Raw genomic sequence first — 19,053 nt, 5'->3', positions numbered from 1 at the left:
GAAAACAATTTCAAATAAGACAAATGATAAGAATTAAATATTTAAAACCTGCAGAAAAACATGTTTCAATTTGTGCTGAAAGTTAATGGGTCACATTCAGTTCTTTTTAGTAACAGGTATCAGGAAATGGCTTTATGTTTTTAAAGTTTTAACAAAATGTGAAGAATAACATATCCCAAAATCTTTTATCTTAATACAAACAGTAAAGAAAACCCTGTATGCAGTACTAGGTATTACCCATTTAAATTAAAACAAAACAAAAAAAGCTAAACAAATGGGACTGTAATAACTATACGGTCTACGCTACAAAAAAAACCCCTTCACAGCACTCTAATTTTAAACTTGACAAAGTACCCTGAGCATAAAATGTTTATCACTGAGAAATAATTCTGAAGCCTAGCATTCAGTCCACAGGATCTGTCTTTCAGCACATACCTTGAGACTATTTACACACTTGAAAGAATATTTGCATTTCTTTGACTTCCATTTTCCCTTCCCCCAACTTTTCCTTCCAGGAGCATTTGGTGTATTTGTAGGTGTATCAGGGCGTTCAGTGTTTGTACCACTTTCTATACTGACAGCATCATCCTGTAAGCAGCAAATTGGGAAAAATTACGTGAAACAGCAATACTGTAGCAGCAAATGACAGGGTAGCTGCTCATTGACCTAAAAGCAGTGATTAATAAATTCTGTAAGAAATGCAAAAATTTATTCCTGTCTCCAAATAAGGATATAAAGGAAACTAGCTACGCTTTAGGATTTGTGGATTTCAGCAACAATCTAAACAAAAAACAAATCAGAAAAACAAAAAATCTAATCAGAATAATGAGAATAATACTGCCTTTAAATAACAAAGCATTGGTCTGTGCCAGCCACCTTAATACACTGGCTCATTTCATCTTTACAGCTCTTCACAGAAGGTACTGTTAGATAAGAAAGTATTGTTTAGAGATCCTAAGAGGTCTCTTGCTACTAGGGTTGCTGGGATTCAAAACAAGCTGTGACTCCTAAATCTGACTGAACTACATGTTACATGTCTTCATAATTTATTTGACCGCTGCTCTGTTTGGAGCACGGGGGTTGGTAGCCCTTTGAGGATGATGGAGTATTGATGCCTCTTATTTTAGATGTAGTTTTTGAAAATCCTGTTATTCAAATTCCGCTTAATTATAACACAAACCATTTAGAATCTTTATAAAATCCTACATATTCTGTGCTATTTACAAATGACATTTGCCTCACAGCGCTTATGTAATAATGATACTTATATAGAACTCCAGAAACTCTCTATAATTAAAGTAAAATCATTCCGAATGTAGAAATGACTGCAGGAAACCATGAAAATTCACTTAATTTATACCCTATCTCCAGTGCACAAAATACATTCATGGTCCTCTAATCTAAGATTTAACTACCTCCTTTGATTACATATTCCAGTATGTTCTTTGGAATAAAGAGATTTATTTAAACCTATTGCCTTAGGGCAACAGCTCCTAAATTCATTCCACAGAAAGGCTGTTTTTGCAGAGTGCCTGTTAACATCTATTAGAACAAGTCTAGGAAACACTGCCTTAGGGGCTATTTCTAAATGATTGCTTCCTAAACCTGGTGTTATATTTACAAAAGGGTAAAATTAACTGCAGTGTCAAAAAGCATATAAAAAATTCATACCATACAAACTCACCTAAAAACAGTATGGTTTTATACAATTGTTTTTGGGGGTAGTCTTCAAAACTTCAAATGGTTCCTACCTTTTTAAAAAATACACTAATTATTCTGGAATATACTGAACTGGATGAAAAGACTAGATAGATGGTACATAACAGGTGCTCAATATTTGGAATTTTAATTTTAATGTAAATATAATCAGATAAAAAATGTAAACTTTTAAGTTCAGTTCCCAGGCTGAAATCATGGTTTATATCTCTATTTCTCCCCCTCTTCACAGTTTCAGAGTTAACATCTAGTGTAGAAAGTAACCGTTTTTCAGTGGAAAACTATGCATTATCTATAGCACCTTTCCAGGTTATCATATTCTAGCCCTCTTCATTGCCTTTAAACCTCACAACTCATTTTATATTGTGGGTAACTAACTTACACTCCTGTAAATTCTGTCTCCAAAGGTAAAGGCTCAAAATATCTTCCCTTCTACTCTGGAAAAAAACTTTTGTCTCCATTTGCAATTTCACCTCTACATTCCTTTAATGTATACGGTCTGACTTACACTTGCCCAGTTCTCTCATATGAGTAAAATGAAAATTATGTTTCACTTACCGTTTTTATGGAAACTGTCTTTTAACACTGGAGAAATGAAATAATAAAACTGACATTTATTCACCAGCTTCTTTACATTCTGGCCCGAATTTCAACCACTAATCAAGAAACCACACAAAACCCTGTTTTGTTTTTTTAACTGACCACTTAACTTACTCACCTCCTCCCAAAGGATAATCACAAAGGAATCAAATGGAAATGCAAGTTGCAATGCTTTAATTTTATCTTTAAATTAAAATCAAACCTTTGCTGAGTATCTGTGTATAGGATGATTTCCACTTTGGCCCCTCCTCAAAGTACAGAATGATGATATGGCACTACCATCTTCATTTGCCCAACAAGAAAACAGGGATAGTAATTTGTCCCTTAATCTTGCCACAGGTTGCTTAAGCAAAGGATAAGTCTCCAGATTTAGCCCTCTGCTAGGCAACCATCAGTACTCTTCTAAAAGTTACATACTCTGCAGTCATAAGACCTTTAACAATTCAATAAAATGGCATATACATATATACTTAAAATATGTCCTTTCAATTCTCTGATTCACATTCACAGTAGTATTTGCTCAGGTTACCTTAACTCCAACTCAAAAACACCACATTCTTTCCTCACTTCCTTTTGGCCTTCTCTTCGCTATTTGGTTTCCAAAGAGTTGAGACCACTGCCCCTGTTAGCCTTTTCTGAACTAATTTTTCTACAGAGTTCTCTACTGCTTTTCCTTATTGCTTCCCCCTAACTTATGTCCTACATCTGAGGTCCTTGGGTGGAATTCAGAGGGTGTCTGAACCTAAATGGCAAAACAAACCCGCTTAATGTTCACCATCTTTAACTGAAATTTAGCACTTTCTTCTATTAAATGAAGGTAACATACTGCTGTAGCTGTGACTTTCTCATCAGTGGAAATCAAGTATTTTTATATCATATGCTATTAGTTGCAGATCTCAAGAAATTGCCTATGCCCATCATTACTACCAGACACCTTTCCAGATCTAGTTAATGTGCTAATAAAGAAGCACTTTCTTTAAACACTTTATATTAAAGGACTTAATTTATGAAAAAAATCTTAAATTTGTTTTGAAAATATTTTTAAGGTATTTCATAATTTTATTATTTTGTTCATAATCTTATATATTGTATTTTATACATTTAAAATGTTGTTCTGAGAAGACTACCCAGGATTCACTGAAGTGTTCCAACGCACAAAAAAGGTTTAAAGTCCCTACCCAAATCAGGGAACCAAAACAAAGGCTTACTCCATTGTTTGGTTCTAAGCAGCTTTAGAATGCAAAGAATATATCCTCCTTAAGGGTCTACCAAAAACAAAACAAAAACAAAAACCTGCAATTTATTTTGTTCCCTGAAGTTTTCCTCAGTCTAGATTATTGGCATTTTCATTACAGTTCTACTTGATTAGTATGCGCAAGGGCCAGAAGCATTAAGTCTTCACAGTAACTAACACTTGTATAGTACTTATGGGGCAGGCATTCTTTTCATCACTTTACCTGTATTACCTCTTTTAGTCCTCACAAATACTCCTTGAGGTAAAGGCCATTATTAATCCCATTTCTAAGAAACTGATGAAACCAGACCAAGTACCTTGCTCAAGGTCAAGCACCCAGTAAGGAGTAGATTTGGAAATTTTAACTTAACATGTGGATCCAATCTGTACTCCTAACCTAATCTGCCCAGAAAACACTTTTTAAAAAGCAGAAATAAAACAGGTTCCAAGGACTAGAATGAAGAAGGTCAACAATGTTAGAAAGTAATATATAAGACTGAGAAGCACAAACAGGAAAAAGATTTGAGGTAACATTCAACACCTAAACTTTCTAGAAACTTTAAGTTGGAACTAACAATTCCCCAAACATCTTTCTTCTATCTGCAAAAATAATTCTTTCCCATCTCGAGTGAAACTTTCGGTAATGACCCCATGCCATACATATCCTTCAGTCGGTGATGTAATGATGTAGAATTTAGGAACGGGGTGTGTATCATAGCGTTTATTCCTAAAACTAGCCAAAAGGACGAGAAAATGAAGAATTTACATCACACTCCTATAACACTTTAAAGATTTAAAAAATATATTCAGATTCTACTGCCATGTATTATGAAAAGAAGGTTCACACTATGCAGTAATACCTTTGAATTGTCAAGACATTTTGCTGATCGTATTGGATATAAACTTAAAATTAATATCACTTTAGTTATTACTGGCGACTTACCTAAACACTAGACGATTATGGAGATCCATTTCAGAGCTTAAAAAAAAGTCTGATTCCAAAATACCTGGCACTTGCGAAGCCACTGGCCCACACCTAAAAACATCTGCCTTTACCACTGTTACCTAAAATCTTCCAGGTCGTCCCCTTTATTTTAGTAAAAATTTTCAGAACAGTAATCGACTCTTAGTACTTCAACGGTGATTTCCCTCTCCGACTCAGAAGACGACCCTCTCAATTCTGCTCCTCCGGAAGAAAAGCCGCCTGTCAGGCACACCCCATTCCCATCCACAAGACAGAAGTAAACATAAAATCCCACCTTTAGAAGAGTCACCCAAAGCCCTTAAAACGAAGATCTATCTACTCTTCCCATCCTGAACAGCATGTAAGGGTCAAGAAAGTGACACAATCCCCAAACTCCTCTTAAAAAGTCACTAACACACTCTGGCTCCTCCTTCCAACTTTCTCAGAAAAAACTCTAACTTGCCTTTTAAACTACTGGAATCTCAGATCCGCACTCTCCCCAAATCTCCCGAAGGCCCAAACACTGCCCAACCACGCAAAAGGATCTCAGAGCAGACCCCTTCAGACCCTCCTCCCACCACGCTCTCTTAAACCACTCTCCTTCGCCAAGTTTCTGCTTGCTCTCGGCCCCTGCTCAAAATCCCCATAGAGACAAGTTCGATTTTCTCCTCCACGCCCGCGTTTTCCTGCGGGTGACACCTCTCCCTCCCCCCCCAAAGCAGCCCGCCCGCCCCCGCACCGACAGTTTAAAAAGAATTTAAAACTTTCATTCCAGAGCTCCGTCCACACTGCTCTGGGCTGCACTCACATTCTCGTCTCCAGAGAGGTCGGGGTTGCTGTTCTCGTCGCTGCTCAGCTTCTGCTTCTTGGCCGCAGGCATGTCTGTTCCCGCCGGCGCTGTCGACACTTCCCTCTCGGACATATTCCTCCGCCTCCCTCCAGGTTCCTGCCGCCTAGGGCGGGGCCTCCGCCACACCGCCGTCAAGCAAGCCCGGCCGGAGCCTGCCGCAAAGTTGCCACTGCCGCCGCCACCTCCACCGCTCCCCCCACTGTCGCAAACCGCGCCCAGCCGCCGAGGCGGGCGTGCGTGCGACCCCGCCACACTGCTGAAAAAGGGGCGCGCGTGCGCGCCCTCCCGCGCAGCTTCCTGGCTCTTTCCCTTTCCCTGCTCCCGTCTTGCCCTTTTCCCGCCGCCCTCTCGGCAGTTTGCACGGAGAGGTGAAGATCCGTTAGCTTTCGAGAGCAGTATTTCGTACGTCCCCTTTCCCTACTGCCGCCTCGAAAAAGGAGGAGCGGAACTCAAAGGGATGCCCCCTCACCCCCTTCCTCCTTCCAAAGACGTTTCAGCCGCAATCGGCCCAATCCTTCGATCCCCGACCCGCTGCAAGGACTCGAAAGTCTGTGGAATGGACTAGACCACCAATGTTCCAGGGGATGGGGGAAGATACGAGAAGTCACCTCTTGCTTTAGCGGCATATGCCAAGCGTCCTTAATCTTGAGTTCGGAGGACAACTCTCTCACGTAATTCATGGAACTGTTGAAGCTCTAGCTTTTGGTTGTCATTAGGAGTTGGGAAACTGTAGAGAGCCTCTCACTTGTCTCCCCCATCTAACAAATGGAAGTTACCCGCTAAGAGGTGCGCATGCGCTGGGGCGTATTCTCGCGCTGGGTTGTCCAGACCCGCCTACTCGGGCCCCTCCTCTTCGAAAGCTTGTTTGCTGAACCAGGTAGTCTTCCACCGGGTTCCTATAGTCCGGGATGGATTTCGAAGAACGACAAAGTCATAGTGTCTGGATGCGTCCTAAAGTCTTGATGAATATTTAATATAATGAATATTTATTTCAATCAGTGATTCTTCTCACCCAATTGGTAGCAACATTGGGTATCGTTTAATTTAGGAATATCCTGTAATTATGATTCTAGACTCCAATGAGTTATAGCCTAAAGGGCTCTTTTTAACTGTTAAAAAAAATTGTGAAGGTCTGAAAATACGTAGTTATCTCCAACTATGTATAAGGCTATGATACTTAACAGACAAAATTTGGAGACATACCAGATAAAATTTTAGGGAAAGGCAACATAACTGGTATGCTTGACCAAAATGTTTGTTTCCAATAAGTGTTAGTATATCTGGGCTCTTGACATGTGTCATATACATTGGCGAACCTTGTGGATTTGTTAGATGGTTCATTAAGTCACGTAATCAAATCAGGAAAAGGAGGGCCAGGACAAGAAATAAAAGCCAGACCCTCAGCCCTCTTTTTGGTAGCTCTTAGTTGTGACTACTTCTCTTTCTGGGCCTCATTGCCCTCATCTATAAAACTGAGGAAATTGGAAGGGACCTGACACTTCTTGAGCACCTACTTAATAATACATATTTTTTCTCTCTTATAACTCATTACATCATCCAGTGGATAACCTGAATAGAGTGCCCCATCCGTAAAATTCTTGTGTACTTGAATTATTTTTGCATGATTCCTTAAGAGAGAATATCAGTTTCATTTTCATTTCATTCATGAAATGAAATATCAGTTTCATTTCATTCTGCAGCTTGCAAAGTCACTTTTCCTTTTGGGAACGGAGTTAAGAATGATAAAAAGGAAGGTAAGGTAAGGCAAAGGGCAGAATAAGGTTTTTGCAGTGAAGATTTAGGAAAAATAAGCTGAAAAAAATTAAAGTTCAGGTCTTAATAATAATAGTAATTGCAGTCATTTGCTGAATTCTTCTAATGTTCCAGGCACTACTAATTACTTCTCAATTGGTGAGAAAGTAAGATGTGCTTTGGTATGACATTTTCATGGGCAGAGACAAACTTCCCCTGTCTGTTGAAAAGATTGTGAAACTTTGCTCTACAGTTAAAGACTAATCAACTAAAACATTTCCAATCCAAATTACTCTATGTGTCTGGGATCAGTAGGAGCTGGGAAGTGGGAGTCAAATTCTGATCATAAAATGAGGAAAGTTGCTGAACATTTGAATAAAGGACATATATGGAAGGAAAATGCCTCTAAGCATGCATGTTATCTGTAACAAAGCAAAAATACTTTTAAAGAGTTTTGTTACAACTTGCAAGGATATTTTAATTGTTTTAATTTTTTATGGGTCAGGGACAATAAATGGAAATTAGTTAAAGCTCATTACTGATGTTAAAAAATCATTTTGACACTTGTTAAAATAGTAGTGAACTTTATTCAGGATTATTGTAATAGGTGTCAAGACTGTTGCAATAGGAAAGAGATAGGGCTCAACTCTGAAACACAGCAAGGACAAGTGAGGACTTATAATCAAGGAGCAGAGTTGGAGGTGAAGGAGTTTAGGACTTGCCATCCACAATATGCTGCTTTGGTATATTGGTGATTTTGAGCTAAATGCACTTGAAAAAAAAAAGGCTTCCTCTAAACTCTTCTTATCTGCCTGAAGACAGATCCTCCAAAAGGAGCTCAACTGTTATAAATCCCCTCCCCAGGAGTTTCATCAACCAGAGAAGACTGACTTATCACAGAAAAGACTAGAAGTCACACCACACCCAGACAGACTTTGTCACAAACTATCATAGCTCCCATATATTCTAATGACCTATTCATCTTTCCAAAAATCATTTACTTTTCCCTGTGTGACATACATCTCCCAACTCCTTCCCCTATGGAGATGGTATAAACTCAAATCTCACTGCTTTTTGGGGTATTCGCTTTTTTCCCCCTGTGATGCTCTGTGCATGTTGTATTAAAAGTTAATAAACGTGTATACCTTTTCTCCTGTTAATCTGTCTGTTGTCAGTTTATTTCCTAGACTCAGCTATCCAACCCAGGAGGGTAGAGGGAACGTTTCCTCCCCTGTGGGTGCATGGGGGATGGGCAGAAACTTAGTAAGAGGAAACATCCAGGGTAGGAGGATTCTTTGTAAACTGACTTGCCAGGATGATCAGATATGCAGAGTGGGGAATAAGAATTTGATCAGCTATCAAGGGTGGGGATTCTCTCTAAACTGATTTAGGATTCTTGCTACAACTGGACTAGGGACACCAAAGACAGGACCCAAGGATAAGGCCTATTGAGAAGAGGGCCCAGAGGAGCCACACTACAATTTGGTCAAGAGGAGAGTCTTTGTCACTAATCTAACACATAAAATATCATAGGTGTCTTACTTGGAGTGCTATCTCTATGGCATTAATTTAATAAACACAAAAGACTACCTATTAAAAATAATAAATTTTCAACACCAAATTACTGTGAGGGATTTCCGAAACCATTACAGTTTAAGTCTTACCACCCACAGTTTTACAAATGTGGAAACTATGATTTAGTGTAATTAAACAATTTGCCCAAAGACACAGCTCTTCAACATGGCAAAGCTGGAGTGCCCCAGTGGCTCAATTGGTTAAGCATCCGACTAAGGCTCAGGTCATGATCTTGAGGTCTGTGATTTCAGGCCCAGTGTTGGGCTCTGTGCTGACAGCTCAGACCCTGGAGCCTGCTTCAAATTCTGTGTGTGTGTGTGTGTGTGTGTTTCTCTCTCTCTCTGCCCCTTCCCCACTTGCGCTCTTTCTCTCTCAAAAATAAATAAATATTTAAAAAAAAATTTTTTTAACAACATGGCAAAGCTAAGGATCATATTTAGGTCTGATTGGTTGGAAAGCCAAAGCGCTTTTGCCTCAAGGTGATAAACCCAGGCAGCTCTAGATTTATGTAATTCTACTCAGATGCTTGGTCTTTAGACCACATAATCTTCTATACACTATCAAAGAAAGCTACCTAACTTGAGACAGAAAGAAAACATAACTGGAGAAACAAGGGAATCCAAATGAAGTCTGGAGTTTAGTTAATGGTTACAGACATATTCTAGTTTTTTAAATTTTGACAAATGTGCCGTGGTAATATAAATGTTAAAAATGAGGGAAACCAAGTGAAGGGTATACAGGAAGTCTCAATACTATCTTTGTAACTTTTCTTTAAAATTATCCCCTATACACCAAAAACCTACTTAAAAAAAAATCTATTTCATATTAGACTTTGGGGAACACTACACAGAAATACCCATTAGACTTCAAATAAGTGGTTGATCCATCTTGAAAAACTTATAAAGATCATTTATTTATAAAGAAAAGAAACTTTACAGCCTCCCTTCCTATTGTTTTATAGTATCATGTAAGCTTCAACTCAGGAAATGAGTTTCAAAAGCTAAATTAAATCCTTCCCATTTCAATTGAAGTCTATTTCTCATTCATTCAACATTTTTTTGTCTCTTCTGCTTCATAAATAGCAGCTGTTCATCATCACTCATGCACTCTGTAATCATAGCCTTGCAGATCCAGTTTTCTATGAACAGAACATCATATGGCTTCTTTGAACATTTTAAAATCAATCAGGAGGAATTTACTGAATGCCATTTATGTGCAAAGCATTAAGGTAATTATATGGGCGGGGGGGGGGGGGCGGCTAAAAAGGGAAAATAAGACACAGTCCCTGCCTTCAAAAAGCCGAATATGCTTCCAGCATTAAAAAATATCTCATGCAGGGGCTCCTGGGGTGGTTCAGTCAGTAAAGCAACTGACTTTAGCTCAGGTCACAATCTTACAGTTCGTGGGTTTGAGCCCCGTGTCGGGCTCTGTGCTGACAGCTCAGATCCTGAAGCCTGCTTTGGATTCTGTCTCCCTCTCTCTCTGCCCCTCTCCCACTCATTCTCTCTCTCTCTCTCTCTCTCTCTCTCTCTCTCTCTCTCTCTCTCAAAAATAAATAAATATTAAAAAAAAATTTTTTTTAAAGTCTTCATGCAGGGGCACCTGGGTGGCTCAGTTGGTTGAGCATCCGACTTTGGCTCAGGTCATGATCAAGCAGTTCGTGAGTTCAAGCCCCACATTGGGCTTGCTGCTGTCAGCCTGTCAGAACACAGCCTACTTTGGTTCCTCTGTCCCTCACTCTCTGTCTCTCCCCCGCTTGTGCTCTCTCAAAAATAAATATTGAAAAAAATATATAGATGTCTCATGCAGACTTTCTGCCTGCATTTTGGGAGTGGTTCTTCCCAAGAAGGTGCTGGTGCTGGAGTATAGCCATCAGTCATGGATTCTTGTCAGCCCTGCCACTCTAATCCTTGGGATCTTGACTCAGTATAATTCTGTTCCCAGCCTGCCTCTTCTGAAGCTCTCCAGCTGAGGGAGGGGACCCCACTTCTCTCTTGGGGGGTGTTTGCTAACACCTCTGCATACCTTTGCCCAACAGCACACAGCAGGGCTCTCCTCCCATATCCAGAAGGTAGATGGCATTTTGTTTCCTCATCATCCCAGCTTCGCAGGTGAACAAAGGAAGTCAGGAAGTTGGAACGAGGAGCACAGAGCATGTCCCAGATGTGAGATATTCCTAGACTGCAATTCAACTTCTCACCACAGCTTACCTGGCATTCTCCAAAATGTATGTGATCTTAATATCTTTGCTTCAATTAAAGTTTTCTGAAAGGAGATGCCCTATCCTTACCAATGAGAGCTGTCAACTTCCCTTGTTTCCTGGTTTGGATAAGCTGCCCATTGCATCAGTTGGCTAACTGAAGCCAAATGTAGCTGCCTGGTTATATTAATATCATTTTTCTTCCTCATACACTTTTTGATTCTCCTAATGTTTTCTTTCCCTCAGTCTGATTGATCCTCTTTTCTGGTTGTTATGGATCTGTAAAATATTTCCCTTTCATCTGTTACTAATACTGAGCGACTACAATATAAGGCAAAACATCCTCTGATTTTTCTGCACTTGCCCAAGATTTTAGATTAATCGTTGAAGGGTTGTGTTCCTATGCCACTGAAGAAAAACAGGTCAACCCCTCAGAAATGAGCTTATGCTCTAAAACTTAAGTGATTTGCATGTAAATTATAATCTGTCCAATATTTAAATCTAGGTGTTTTTAGGGCAGACTTAAACCCTAAAAGCAGAGGTTGGAAAAGTACAGCCTGTAGAGGCTGCTTTTAGACAACCGGCTTGAGCAATGGAAACCTGAGTATGGTAGAAGGGCCCATAGCAACCACCAGACTGAATACAAACAGGCCCATTAGATGACCTACCTCAAAATAGCCATAAGCCCTAGCTGACCAAAGAGTTAGTTACATCCAGGCACAGGTGTCAAAAAAGGAAAAATTCTGGGGCACCTTGGGTGGGTCAGTTGGCCGAGCACCTAACTCTTGATTTCTGCTCAGGTCATGATTCCAAGTGTCCTGGGATCAAGCCCTGTGTTGGGCTCCGTGCTGAGCGTGAAGCCTGCCTAAGATTCTCTCTCTTTCCTTCTCCTTCTGCCCTCTACCTGGCTTGCGCATGCTCTCTCTCTAAAATAAAAACTTTGGGGGCGCCTGGGTGGCGCAGTCGGTTAAGCGTCCGACTTCAGCCAGGTCACGATCTCGCGGTCTGGGAGTTCGAGCCCCGCGTCGGGCTCTGGGCTGATGGCTCAGAGCCTGGAGCCTGTTTCCGATTCTGTGTCTCCCTCTCTCTCTGCCCCTCCCCCGTTCATGCTCTGTCTCTCTCTGTCCCAAAAATAAAAAAAAATAAAAAACGTTGAAAAAAAATTTAAAAAAAAAAAATAAATAAAATAAAATAAAATAAAAACTTTGTTAAAAAGGAAAATTCCATACGTTCCCATATCTCCTCACCTCGCCCCCTTAACTAGAGCCCCCCACCACTGCCCCCTGCCAGACAGTCTCTCCTTTGCTGTCCTGCCCGCTGCTCCCTTGCAGTGTATTCAATAAACTTCCATCTCCTTTGTTCTGCCTTGGGTGAATTCTTTCACATTCTACACCACTGGCCTCCTCCCAATCGGGTTGCCCCACATTTGGTGGACCCTGCATTTGTTGGGGAGATTTTGCTGGCCCGAGGCTCTCCCCGGATTCTCCAGGAATTTCTCCAGACTTTCCCTTGGTGGACCAAATGTGGTATTCGCTGGAGAACTGATGTCCTCCAGCCAAGGTTACTCCTTGATGATCTGAAGCCCCAGAGAGAACCAGCTGGACCACCCTTGCCCCAAAGGGTGAGGGATTTCCCCACTTGCCCTCCGAAGGGATCCTTCCCTCCCTCTCCTTTCTCTCTTTGGCCCTTCCACATTCTTAAAAAAAATTTTTTTTTGTTAATGTTTATTCATTTTTGAGAGACAGAGCATGAGCGGGAAGGGGCAGAGAGAGAGGGAGACACAGAATCTGAAGCAGGCTCCAGCCTCTGAGCTGTCAGCACAGAGCCCGATGCAGGGCTTGAACTCAAGAACTGCGAGATCATGACCTGAGCCAAAGTCAGAAGCTCAACCAACTGAGCCACCCAGGTGCCTCTGGCCCTTCTGCGTACTTAACCCTACTTGCAGACCAAATGTTTGTAAATAAACATTTATTTTTTTTTTGTAAATAAAATTTTATTGGAACACAGCCATGCTTGTTGCATATTATCTATGGCTTCTATTGTGTTACAACAGCAGAGCTGACAGAACCTATATGGCCCTCAAAGCCTGAAATACTTGACAACTGGTCTTTCACTAAAAAAGTCTGCTGACCTCTGACTTAGACATGTCAGGACATGGGGCTGGAACTCATCATGGACCTTGTGATCATGTCCTGAGCTGAAACCAATAGTTGGACGCTTAACCAACTGAGCCACCCAGGCACCCCCAGAGTTTTCCACTTCTGAATAACTACCCAAGGGTGAGGTGGCCATCTTTAAATCTCTGTGACATACCCAGAGGCTAGGTGAAATGAATTGCCTTAGCTGTGGCCTGGGCCCCAGCCCATGACAGAGGGATCCCAGTACCCAGAAGTTTGTTGAGGCAGTGGTAAATGCATCTCCTGCTGAGCTGCTGCAGGATTTGAGGCAAATTTTTTAGCTTCCATGGGTCTGTGTCTTATGCAGAGAACTGCATGAAATGCTGTGAGCTTCTTAGTAGAAAAGGATTATTTGATACAGGCATGAAACCAGGATAATTCACCCTCAGACTAGTTTTCTCATCTCTGGTGTCTTGTGCAGTCCTCACTCATTGGCTCTTCCAGCAGAATGTGGCTCCTTTGTCTCTAGCACCTGCATTTCAGGGATGCTCCCTGAAGGGGGCAGTAAAGCCCTCTGGTAAACAAAGCAGAGCAAAGCAGAGCTAGGAGTGTTCGCTAAAGAAGGCTGTAGAAGAGAGTGGATGGGAGCAAGAGCCCAAGAGGCAGGTTGCCTTGTGGGGCCTGCAGGACCATGGGACCTGGGGTCAAAACTGAACATCTCTGGGGGGCCTGGTTGGCTCAGTCAGTTAAGTGACCGACTCTTGGTTTGGGCTCAGGTCATGATCTCACAGTTTCATGAGTTCAAACTCCATGTCAGGCTCTGCACTGGCAGCTTGGAGCCTGGTTGGGATTCTCTCTCTCTCCCTCTATTTCTGCCCCTCCCCGACTTGCACTGTCTCTGTCTCTCTCAAAATAAATAAATAAACTTAAAAAACAAACAAATACTGAACATCTCCAAGACTTGGTTATTTCATCTCTGTAATGAGGTAATAGTAATACCTACTTCATAACATATGTTATGCCCCTAGTACAATATGTGGAGTAATACATGGGATTGTTTAATATTATTTATGTCATCATTTAAAAAGCACACTGCAAACAAATAAAGAACAAACAGGAAAATGACTTCCTAGAAAAATGAAAGAAGCATATTACAACACTGTATAGACTTGGGCCCTAATCCTGTTAACAATATGTACACAACCACATAGACAACGGAAGAGATACATGAAGATACTCAGGAGCCATCTTACGATAATGGGGTTATGAGTCATTGACATTTTTTTGGTACCTTCCTGCCATTTTACAATTTTCCACATAATGTGTGGGTTTTATTTTTCAGAAAAGAAAAGCCAAAAGGAAAACCATGACTGAATGTTTCAAAGAAGTTCTTAGAGGACAGGGAGCCTGTGGAAGCAGCTCCAGGCCCCAGGTCACCACCTCAGGGTATGCTGTTTGGTGCAGTTACTGGGACAGCTTTGAATATTGTGCAGTGATCTGCCAGAGTAAGGGATTCTACTTTCTCACTCAGTTTCCTTACAGTTCTCTCCGTAGGAAAAAAGTAGCTCTTCTAAGCCAGGCACAGCTCTGCTCTGGGTCCCCGGGGCATGGGTCTTCCCAGCCAGACCTGTTGTCTTGCCTTGCAGGACAGACACAGTGACAGATTTGTTATTTGGCTTCTTTCCAGGACTCAGGGGCAAGGATACTGGCCCACCCCTTCCTGCAGTGTTCTGATGAGGCTCCGGAAGCATTTCTGACCCCCCACAGAGGACCTTCTCCATGAATATGACAATCGAAAGGACCAGAGGAGGAAAAAAAAGGGGAACTTGGGTGCTTTTCATGAGGGATTGTAGCAAGCCAAGGGGAAGGGTGGTTGGTGGCATGCATCAGGCAGCCTCCCAAAGAGCAGTGGGGTAACCTTCCTTGGCCTTGTCCTGTTTGACCCCATGGAAGCTGCCCTCTGGGCCACTGTCCCAGCACAGGGAAGTCATCTCTCCGGGGACAGCCTGCAGCCCAGTGTCTGGGCCTTCTTAGCCCAGGCTGAGCTCTAGCAGTCCTTCTTTGGGTTTGAGGATTTAGGGAATACAGGACACATCAATTTCCTGAGGTGACTGGGCATGTCTGGGTCCTCAACTGTATTGGCCATTATGGTGACCTACACATAGGAAGTTGCTATCCTGTGTGTCTCTTCACTGGGCCATTCAGATCACACATGCATTTTGTTCTTTCCTGAATGATGCATTTTTATTCGCCCAAACAAAAATAACTTTTACTGTTTTTCCAGTTTAAAAAGTGATGTTAAAAAAATCCAACTATTCCTGAAGATGTGAAAAAAGCAAGTCACAGAACAATGAGTAGAGTGTGGTTGCATTTTCACTTAAAACATAAGAAAAAAAAAGAATGAATTTGATTGTATATGCTTAGAAGAAAATCTAAAGAAGGCATGTCAAACATTAACAGTGGTTGTATCTGAAAAATGGAACTGATGGGGAAAGAGTTTAATTTTTTCTTTTTCTAAAAAAAAAATTCTTTTTAGAGAGAGAGGGCTCAAGTGGGGGAAAAGGGCAGAGGGAGAGAGAGGATCTCAAGCAGGCTCCACACTCAGTGTGGAGCCCAAAATGGGGCTCAATCCAGAACCCTGAGATCATGACCTGAAATCAAGATTTGGATGCTCAACTGACCGAGCCACCCAGGTGCCCCATTTTTTTCTTTATACACTTCTCTGTTGTTTGAATTTCTTATAATAAGCCTGTATTACTTTGAAATTTAAATAAGTATATAATGAAAAATGAAAAATAAACATTATCTAAACCCCCTGCCCCCAAAATGTCTCATGCATTTAATAGACATTTACTAATTACCCACTACGTGTCAGTCACTATTCTAGGTATTGGGAATAGTTGATAATAAGTAAAAACAGACACTTTCCTACTGTCATAGAGTTTACTGTCTAGTGGGGGAAACAAAAATTAACCAAATAATCACACAAAAAATTGTAAAATGACAACTGTGGTAAGTACTATGAAGAGGAAGTACAGGGTCAGGGGTGCTGCTAACTCGCATAGTATCTGTGTGCTATTTTTTAAAAGGTGTCCCCCTAGATGGAAACAGCCCAGAGTAGGCATAGCTTAGCAAGCAACTATGCCTTTAATGAATTAGAAAAAGGCAGACCTTTTTCCAGGTTGAAATAGCCCTGCTCCATGTGCAAGTCTTTGTGAGCGGAGCACAAATTTCATCTACTACCATCTCAGCTGAGAACCCTGTTTAGATGAACTACCTGCACGAGTGTACACAGCAGCCCTGCAAAAGGTTCCATGGACACATATAATATGGTGACATTTGAGAAGGTTTCTCTGAGTAACAGACAGAAGAATGAGAACTGAAAGAAGAATGGGAGTTAAACAGGTGAAAGGGAAGAAAGAGACACGTTCTAGGGAGTGGTAGCAGCATGAGCAAAGGCCCTAGGGCAGGATAGGACTATATGACTTTGAGGAACTAAAAGGTCATTGCTGGTGAAAGACTGAAAAAGTGACAGGAGCAGAGTTAACAGTTAAGTCTAGAAATGTAGGTAGGAGATCAGATCACACAGGACCTTGTAGACCATCTTAAGATTGCTATGCAAAAAAAGTCTCCTCCTGATAAGACTTATACAGAAGGAATTAAAATGGCAATACTTTATTTAATTTTTTGTTGGTATTTCATTTATATACAGTGCACTGTATGAGTTTGATGAGTTTTAGTAAATAGCTTGAGTATATAGTTTGATGAATTTTGACCTAGGCATACACTCCTATAATCCATATCCAATTAAGACATAGATAGAACTTCACAATACTTCAGAAAGTTCCCTTATGCCTCTTTTTATTCAAACCTCCCAGAACCCCAGGCAACCACTATTCTGGTTTTTTCACCTTAGAGTAGTTTTGCCTATTCTACAACTTCATATAAATGGAATGATTCAGTTTGTGCTCTCTTGTCTCTGGTTTCTTGTGCTCAGCATGTTTTTGAGATTTATAAAATGGTGTTAGCTTTGGGGCTCCTGGGTGGCACAGTCGGTTAAGCGTCCGACTTCAGCCAGGTCACGATCTCGCGGTCCGTGAGTTCGAGCCCTGCGTCAGGCTCTGGGCTGATGGCTCAGAGCCTGGAGCCTGTTTCCGATTCTGTGTCTCCCTCTCTCTCTGCCCCTCACCCGTTCATGCTCTGTCTCTCTCTGTCCCAAAAATAAATAAAACGTTGAAAAAAAAATTAAAAAAAAATGGTGTTAGCTTTTAAAGAAAAATACTGTGTAGATCAGCAGTTCTCAAAGTGTAACAGACATAAGTATCATCTGGATAGTTTGTGAAATCACAGTGGAGTCCCATCCCCAGAGACACTGATATTTGAGGTTGGGTTGGGGTCTCTCCCTGTGCATTTCTAACAAACTCAAGGTGATGCCCACGCTGCCAATTCAGGAACCACACTTTGAGAACCACTGGTCTAGATGATAAAAGCAGAAATGTCTTATAAATAGTTTCTAGCAATTTATCTATTCATTTCATTCAGTAAACATTTTCTTTATTTAAAAAAAAAAAATTTTTTTTAAAGAAAGAGCAGGAGCAGCAGGAGGGACAGAGAGAGGGGACAGAGGATCCGAAGCAGGCCCCATGCTAACAGCAGTGACCCTGGTGGGGGGCTCAAACTCCCTCAGAGCTCAAACTCCCATGGGGCTTCAACTCACACGGGGCTCCAACTCAAAACTTGACATCATAACCTGAGCTGATGTTGGAGGCTCAACCGACTGAGCCACTCAGGCGCCCTTCAGTAAACATTTGCTTTAAGCACCTGCTGTGTGCCAGGCCTTTTCTAGGTGCTGGAGAGTCAGAAGTAATTAAAACATCATGCCTCTCCTCTGGTAACTTATAGTCTGGTAAGGGAAGACAGAGGTAAGCCAAATGAGTATTTCTAACTGCCTTAAAAGGTCTGCTCACTAAATGATGGACAAAACATTTTAAAAGAGAAAATATTCCTGTTTTCCAAAGTAGAGAAGCCACAAGAATAAAAGCAAGGCTGTGTAAGGAATGGACCCTGTCCTATACATAGGATTCCTCACTGCCACCCTGAATGAATGCCAAGGTGATCAGTAACATCTACTTTATTGAGAGTTTTCCATGTGTCCAGTACTGTGCAAAGTGCTTTCCATGTAGCTTGGCATATACTCCTCTCAATAATTCTATGAAGGTAGGACCATACTGTCTACATTTTATGGATAAGGCAACTATAGCTCAGAGAGGTTAAGGGACTAGAAAAGGCCACTCAAGTAGTAAGTGAAAGAATCAGAATTCAAACCCAGATCTGGTTGACCCAAGGGCTGGTCCTTTCAATCACTAACTCTTGCAGATTTCTAGAAGAGAGCGACCTTCTTAAATCATTTTAGTGCTAACAATACTAACAAGTCCTATAGTAGAAATAATCAACACAGAATACAGTACTATGATAGGAAAGGTAGGGCAGTAACTAATTTTAACTGGATGGAAATATGAGAAGCCTTCATGAAGAGGTGGGAATTAGCCTGGAAAACAAATTTTTGTCAGTGTTTCCCTAATAAAGCCTGAGAGGCAGAAATAATCCAGTGGAATGCTGTGTTCCAAACACTAGAAAGGTACACTATCCTGTGGATAAGGGGAAATTTATTGGAATCAATTATTGCCTGCATGAAATTTCCCTTGTGATTGTACAGTGCTTTTGCTTACTACATACTACCTTATGATTGCTACTTCAACTTTCTGGTTTTCTTGATAACAGGAAGAAAGTGCCCTGAAGAGTGGACATTTGTATTTTAGTCACTAGAGAGGAATATTCCACAGCATCACTTTCATACTTGGGTATACGGTTTATAAATAGGCATCCTGTTCATTTGGAAGTGGCCAGATAGTGAAAAGCCTTATGTCATTGGTCTGTAAATAATGAGTGGCCAAAGAGTTTTTCTCTTTGGCAGACATCAGGGAGTAAGACTGGAGGCTGGGAGGTAAGCTCCAAGGCTATTGCAACACTGCAGACCGGAACTAA

General features: G+C 41.2%; 1 protein-coding gene across 6 annotated transcripts in view; it reads right to left on the bottom strand.

Annotated features, from left to right (window-relative positions):
* The window catches only part of EED (embryonic ectoderm development), a 197,384-nt gene that overhangs the window by 24,786 nt on the left and 153,545 nt on the right, over positions 1-19,053 (bottom strand). For 3 of the 6 annotated variants that reach the window (XM_040489558.1, XM_040489557.1, XM_040489560.1), the window contains exon 4: positions 436-588. In XM_040489558.1, coding sequence (XP_040345492.1) covers positions 436-588 — 153 coding nt within the window. Of the gene's footprint in view, positions 1-435; positions 589-5,322; positions 6,079-19,053 lie in introns of those variants that run through there. The other 3 variants (XM_040489555.1, XM_040489556.1, XM_040489561.1) reach the window with 3 other exon arrangements.

Source organism: Herpailurus yagouaroundi, unplaced genomic scaffold (assembly GCF_014898765.1).
Source record: "Herpailurus yagouaroundi ecotype Mexico unplaced genomic scaffold, PumYag 180, whole genome shotgun sequence".
Taxonomy (NCBI): domain Eukaryota; kingdom Metazoa; phylum Chordata; class Mammalia; order Carnivora; family Felidae; genus Herpailurus; species Herpailurus yagouaroundi.
This window is presented reverse-complemented; position numbering and strand designations above follow the sequence as displayed.